Consider the following 7,542-nt stretch of genomic DNA (forward strand, 5'->3'; position numbering starts at 1 on the left):
AAAGTTACCACTACTAGGTTATCCTAGTGTTCGTAATGAGGAATCAACCACAGAGAGAAATTTAGCCACACTGTTATACATTGCTTAGATAAGATTTTCAAGTTAAGGATTTTTTCAGTGATGGGTTGGATGATCGAGGAATCGTTTGAGAGGGTTGTAGAAGAAAAGAAATAACTTCTTTATTAGTCAATGTCACACAAATCTGATTCGCACCAATGGAGATACCTTCTAGCATATGATCTGGTTGCCAGCATCTTGTTCTCTAATATGTCACCGAAGAAAGGAGCCTCAGAGTTTGCAAGCATTGATGCCCCTTGAAAGTTCCGAATGATCACTCCAATTCTACATTCACATGTCTCTTTAGTGCTAGCTAGCAAAACTTTGGAGTAGGGGTGTCAAATAGTCTGTTCAATCTAATTTGAATTTGAGAATAGGTGAAATCGAAGCTGGCCCAACATATAAGGGAATGCTTGGCTTTGATTTCGGTCAAGTTTGGGTTCAATTTGTTTCGATTTTCTCTTAAGGGATTGCTATTGTTTTGATATTAGGTTCGATCTGATTCAATTTCCGTTTATCATGTAAATAAAAAATTATGGGAAAAAAAAAACATGTTTTTATTTATGAATATGAGAAGTTGGTGTCAGTTTAATTTCAATTTTCAGTTTCAGTGTGGTTTCTAGTGGATTTCACAATAATCGAGACCAAACTCATACGAAATCAATTTGATTCGATTTAAGTTTATTTGATTTGATTTGATTGGGTAGACCGGTTCAATTTAGAATTTGACACCACAAACATGACAAATAAAACAAAGGGCAATGCAGAAAATGAGAAAATTCCATATTTTTTATATCTCCATATGAATGTAACAGGTCATTAACGGTCCCCATTGTGAGCTATTAACTGTCATATGTCAATATCCTCTTAAACCCTTTCTAAACATTCCGTGCAGACTTGGGAGACGTGAGAATTCAGATCAAAAGTGGCCCAAGTGGGGGCTATTCTAAATTGTCTAATCTAATCTAATCTACTCTACTCTACTGTGAATACAATCACTAAATCAGCTATAAATATTACACGTATCATTGACAAAGACATCTAATCTTTTCTCTCTCTTCCTTTCATCTTCTAAATTGTAATTTAGTTGTTATTATATATGAAGGAGATAAAAAGAAAGAAAAAAAAGGTTATAAGATCCTTTGTATTATTTTAACGATAAAAAGGTCATTTTCTTTGGCTTATTTGAAGAAAAGGAATGGTTTATATATGTTTCTTGTTTGGATGGTTGTAGCGAACTTGGGTGTGGTTGAACTGATGTATCCATTCCAAACCAAGATTTCTTTTGTAGTTTTATTTTTTATTTTTTATTTATTAACAGGAGAAAAGATACATATGACATGGGAAACAACCCATGAGGCTAGTGTGTAGATTATTGCATACGTTTTATCACACTCTTCCTTCTAATTAAATCTCGCTATTACTAGATGATTCAATTTTCCACCCTATCATTGTTAGGAAACTATAGGTGTTGTAGTGATCTCTCTCGCATATATAATATAGGCGAGGGGAATCAGCCCCTGCAACAGCACAAGGCCAAAAAGAGCACACACGAAGGTATTCATCAGTAATAAGATTTTTCATTTCGAGGGGCTAAGGAGGTCATTTCTCCTTTCCTACATTTGGGGAATGGCACTAGCACCAACAACCACGCCCAAATTGACAACAACTTTCAAATATCAAGAAAACATAATAAGATGGGAAATAGAGCACTACCCTACTGGTGCAAGTATACACCAACATGGGGACCAATGGGAGGGCACACAAGAAAATTTTTAATATGGGAGCAGTATAATCTTTTTGCACCTATTGGCTTAGACACACGTTAGAGGGTGACCTTCTTTCTTCCCAATAAAATATAGAGGGAGGTTTGCTACGTCACGATGGTGCAAATATGTACTAATGGAGGGTTACTAACTGTAGAGGTTATGGGATCCACAAGTAGGATGTGAGAGGGCATGTGCAAGAATTGTAAACTTACATCGTGTACTTTCTTCTTCCTAAAATATATAATATTTTGAAGGAAAAAAAAAGGAGAAAACATAAGCTTTACAATTTTCAATCTTAATGGTGGGTGTATAATAATGAAGGAAATACAATTTCTCTCTCTCTCTCTCTCTCTCTCTCTATGTATATATATATATATATATATATGTGAGCTTGAGAGGAAAGACTGAAAATATTCTCCTGATATTCCTCCAATTATAACTTTGATTTTTCTTCTGTTTTTGTTTTCTTTTCAAACTTTCTATCTTCTGGTTTTCTGACTTGGTCAAAGGCTGTGGTATTCTGGTAATGGAGTAGAAATATTTATCTGTTATCAACTATATATTCTACTTAATCTACAAGATCACACAGCCCCATTCCTACTAATTACAAAACTAAAAAGAGTTAGATTTTTTAAACTATTCACAGATTTGCTGTATTATGTTTTTATGTGTGTTTATAGGAATACTAGAGGAGCTTTGAACAGCAGCGGCGGCGGCGGCGGCGGTGCTCGTGGTGGTGGTGGTGGTGTCTATAGTCTACACTACAGCGACAGACGGTGGTTCTACCTGTCGTTCGAACGACCATCCTCTTTCTCCTGCTATGGTTGTTTGCCCACTTCGTCCTCTATTTTTTCTCGCAACTTTTAGTATTTCTTAGGTAATTTATTAATCGTAATCTTCCTTTACTTATACCCATTTCGCCATTTTTTTCTTCTTTTCACACGGACCCCTCTCTCTCTCTCTCTCCCCCACCCCCCCTTATGGCGACCCCACACTAGACCCTCCAATCTGTAGAGGATCTTTTCAAGTGGAAACGTGACTAGATAAAACCGCCTCGCTTTTAGAGAATGGGAATCTCTTTTAATCTCCTAAACATAATCTATATTTACACACATGTTCTTAAGAACACTTATTATTTCACTTCCACTTTAAATTTACCATTTAAATACATATAAAGATACATACGTTTTATTTAATTTTTATTATTATAGCATCCATTTAGTATCTATATTTTAGTCTACAGAACCGTAACCCTAAAATGATGTAGACAAGAACAAATGATCACACAATGAATATATATTCATGTGGTTCGATCAGATTTAATTATTCACATCAACGGTGAAATGAGAGCATACTTTACATCAATGGAAAATAGGATTATAATGCTAATCCTTTTGGTGTACGATGTCTTGTATTCCGTCATAGTTTAATCTAGAAATTGCTGGTGCAGACGTCCCGACATAATAGAATGGCAGTCCATCACTCTAATTTTTTTATTTGAAGGTAGTTTTGTACTTTCCGATATTAGCGTTTTTCGCTATATATTTGTAGCGAGGTTTTCTTTCTTTATAATGCAATAAATACTGAGAGGTGTGAGGGCAAGCATTATAACCCTTTTTTCCATTGATAGTAAAGCAGAATCTCATCTCAATGAGGATGTAGGCAATCTTGTCAAACCATGTAACTTGTATGCACTGTTTGTTCTTATTTTTCCATTATCTTCTGCATCGTTTTTAGGGTTGCGTTTCTACAAACACTTACATCTCTAATGATTTGTTTATAAAGCAAAAAATCATCACTACAAATATATATACCGTGTCCTAATACTAGAAAGTATAAAATTTCCTACATAACAACTTCTCATTAAATAAAAAAAAATTTTTATGTAAATAAAATAAGAGAGTGAAGAGGGGATGGGGAGTCAAAGAGGTAGGAGAGGGAAGAAGAACGCAGAGTGGAAGGGAGGGGAGAGGAGAGAGAACCAAAGAGGGGGCATGATTTACACATACATAGAGAGAGAGAGAGAGAGAGAGAGAGAGAGAGAGAGAGAGAGAGAGAGAGAGAGAGAGAGAGAGAGAGAGAGAGAGAGAGAGATCCATCCTCCATGGTGAAGTCCAACAGCTCTGCCAATTTTACAGCAGCAATTTAAGTTGAAGAAGGGGGGGGGGAATGTTGGTGAATATTCAAATTTATTTGTTGATACATGGCCCAATGATGAGCCTATTTTGGTTGATTCCATTTCATGTCAACTCGATACATCTGATCCTTATAATAATTGGTTGAGGTCAATATCGATACCAAAATCAATTCTTCTAACTATGAGGTGAATATTAAAATTAAATATAATTACTAATGGGATGATAATTAACAACTATATAATACATAGTTAAGTCATCTTATATGTACTTAGAAGATAGATTTAAAAGTGAAGTGAGAAAAGGTGAAATGTTTAGAAGGGTAATCTAGGTATTTTAAAATGGCAATGGACAATGAGAGCTTCAAAAAAATTTTACTTGAAAATTTTAAGAAGCTTTTTTTTCTCTGCTAATTTTCACAATAGTTTGGATAAATATACTTTTAGGGTTGGGGATTGTTAAATAGTTGCTGTACGATGACTAATCAGGAGAGGTGTACATGCATCCAAGCAAAGGGTAGCATGGTCTTTTTGTTACTTATATGACCATGCATCCCACTAGAGGGTAAGGTGGCTTCTAACCACCTTGTGTCTAGCCTGAAGGCGGGCAACAATGTAGGGATTTTTTCTCTTATCTTTATTTTTGGTGACATTAATTTTTTCCCTTAAGTCAACATGGTAAAAAAATAAAGAAATAGATAGAAATCTTCCGAAATAAAGAAAATCAAAATAAATTTTCCAAGGGAAAAAAAGAAAACAAAGAGAAACTAAAATGGAAAAAAAAAAAAAAAAAAATCAAAGAGCCTCTCTCCCTCTCTCTTCAACCCTAAAACAAGTTATTTGAGAGGAAATTAAATGAATTAAAATATCAGGAGGGTTTTTTTCGTCTCTACCATAAATCCTTCTTTTCTTTCTTCCTCTCTCTCTCTACGCTACCTTAGCTGAAGATCTCCCGGATTGTACATGGGTATCTTATTCCCTCATCTCCATAGTTTCATTTCATACTCTTCCCTTCTTAGAATTCACAGGTGAAGAGCCTAAGAAAAGGAGGAACAGAAATGACTCTCTCTCTCCTCCTCCATAGGCAGATCAGAGCTTGTAAAGAGATGGGTACTTTCAGAAAGGCAAAAGCACTTCTAGAAGATCTCACTTGATTTTCAATTCCTTCATAAGTTCTTTTCCATATCCTCTTAAATTAAGGGGGTATGTAACTCGTAACAAAATCTTTCCCCACAGCTCTGCAAAATCCTCCCCTTCAAAACGTTCTGTCCTTTTCATTTTCTATCTTTTCTGCCTTTAATCGATCTCTTTCTCTCTCTCCTCCACCGACCATTTAGAGGTTGGAAAGTGATTAAGAGAAGCAGCTACTAGCCATGGATTCTGGTAACAGTGGAAGTTTACAGTCCTCAAGCGGTGGCGATGAGGAATACGATTCACGCACCGAATCCATCTCCTCTTTCTTGAACCCATCCCACCACCACCACCACCAGCAGCACCAAATACACCCACCTTCCTCTTCTATGTTCGATCCTTTATCGAATTATCTCGACTCCTTCTCCCGATCGGCGGCGCCGCCTCCACCAAGCGCCTCGAGTTCTCTGCTAAATCTCGATATGGTGTGGTCCAGAGGCCTAAGATCTGAACCCACTTGCACCGAGATCCCAACAGGAGGTGGCCTGATGGGTTCTTCTTCCTCAGCCCAACCGGCTTCTGGTGGTCAAGTTAGCACTTTCCAAGGCGTATCGAAGCCTTCGGCTTCATCTTCTTCGGACAAGACCAACCCACTGAACTCAGTACGTAGTAACTCGAAGAAACGATCCAGAGCTTCTAGAAGGGCACCCACAACTGTTCTCACCACCGACACGTCAAATTTCAGGGCGATGGTGCAGGAGTTTACCGGTATCCCAGCCCCGCCGTTTTCGGCGTCGCCGTTCCCTCGTAATAGGTTTGATCTCTTCAACACTTCCTCCACCACCATGAGGTCCAATCATTTGGAATCTCCACTGCCGCACTACCTTTTACGCCCATTTGCACAAAAGTTTCACCCACCTTCTCCTTCTTCCATTCCTTCCACTACAAACCCTACTGGCACCACCAGCGGCGCTGCCATTTCGATCGCCGGAGGTTCTAGTAATAACCACCAGCTATTCTCTGACTTGGGGCTTACGAAACAGACTCCTCATCATCAAAGTCTACTAAACATGCAGAACCCGATGTTCACGTTCCAGTCTCTGCTACAGAGTTCGGGCCCTCCTCCTCCTGCGCCACCACCACCTCCCAGGTATCCATTAGCCAATGCACCAGTTTTCACGATGGGTGGTCATGGACTTCCTAGTCTAGTGACTTCTGATCATGGGATTTCACTGAGGAACGACGACAGCAACAACAACAACAACAACAACAACAACAACAACAACAACAACAACAACAATCCTTCGAGTTGGGGTGATGGAATTGGGCTCAACGAAGGAGATCAATCTGAAGCTCATTTAAAGTCAGTTAATGGGAACTGCAAGATGAACTACTCATCCACTTCTTCTTTGGAGTTCCAAGTAGAGAAGGGTTCAGAGAATGTTTCTTCTAGAGGTGAAGGTATGGTAGATTCATGGATTTTCTCTTCAGATTAGGAAACTATTATTAATTAATTATGCAGTAGCAATGAAAGAAAAAAAAAAAGAGAAGGTGGGTGGTGGGGGGTGATTGAAGAAGATACAATGATGAGGGTGAGGAAAAGAAGGAGAAGCTTTGTCTTTCTCTCCAACCTTTTAACAATCACGAGAGTAGCTCTTATTATTTCTTAATTATATATGTACATATGGTTTCTTATCTTAGCTTCTTCATAATTCTCATATCATAAAATCAATATAGTGATAATGGAAAATTCTGGGTTTTTTTCGCCTTTCGTTTTTGGTTTTCTCTGTAAAAGAAAAATTAAACTAAACTCTCTTCTATATAATTGATCTGAGGAAACCATAGCTTGGTGCAACCATGCGAGAAACAGGGACTTTGTCTTTTTTCATTTCTCTTTCCTTCATTGACGTGTTTTGTTCTCCCTCTCTCTCTCTTTCTCTCTCTCTCTCTCTCTCTCTATGTGTTTTTTTAATTAGTTTTTGAGGAATAATGGGTAGGAGTGATTAGTGGCGAGATTTGGGGAATTGTTACACGCCGCAATCTTTCAACAAGAATTTAATTAAATACTCCCCTCAGGTCACAAATCTACGTATAATTAAACTATTTTTTCTTACACTTTTTCTCATCGCGAGGAGATGGCCATTGCCGAATGCAAATGGACCTCAGTACCTAAACTGTTCTTCCACATGGGCATCCCAGTATCTACCAATTAATATTAGAAATCAGAACCCTAAAGCAAGAATCGAAGTTGGAGTAATGAATGGAGAATCAAATAAAAATGAATTGTCTTCTTTAAAGAAGCCCATTCTCTTTTCTTTATTTAGTAATTGTACTTAGTAAATGAGAGGTAATCAACAAGTGAATTAAGTGGAGGAAGAAGTTTGTGAGCTTGTGATCTACACGCGCCATTTTTTTTATTTTTTTTGTAACATTATCATGTAAGAAAGTGTG

The 7,542-nt window shown here is 37.6% G+C and overlaps 1 protein-coding gene across 1 annotated transcript; it reads left to right on the plus strand.

Moving 5' to 3' along the window:
* The first annotated feature begins 4,883 nt into the window (after positions 1 to 4,883).
* On the plus strand, positions 4,884 to 6,855 carry LOC122073504 (hybrid signal transduction histidine kinase M-like). Its single transcript, XM_042638095.1, has one exon. The coding sequence runs from the start codon at positions 5,334 to 5,336 to the stop codon at positions 6,585 to 6,587; it is 1,254 nt and encodes a 417-aa protein (XP_042494029.1). The 5' UTR covers positions 4,884 to 5,333; the 3' UTR covers positions 6,588 to 6,855.
* Positions 6,856 to 7,542: the final 687 nt, after the last annotated feature.

Source organism: Macadamia integrifolia, chromosome 3 (genome assembly GCF_013358625.1).
Source record: "Macadamia integrifolia cultivar HAES 741 chromosome 3, SCU_Mint_v3, whole genome shotgun sequence".
Lineage (NCBI taxonomy): Eukaryota > Viridiplantae > Streptophyta > Magnoliopsida > Proteales > Proteaceae > Macadamia > Macadamia integrifolia.

What these genes read in the sequence shown, in the direction of transcription:
- LOC122073504 (XM_042638095.1), top strand. Translation starts at nt 5,334, where the DNA reads ATGGATTCTGGTAACAGTGGAAGTTTACAGTCCTCAAGCGGTGGCGAT.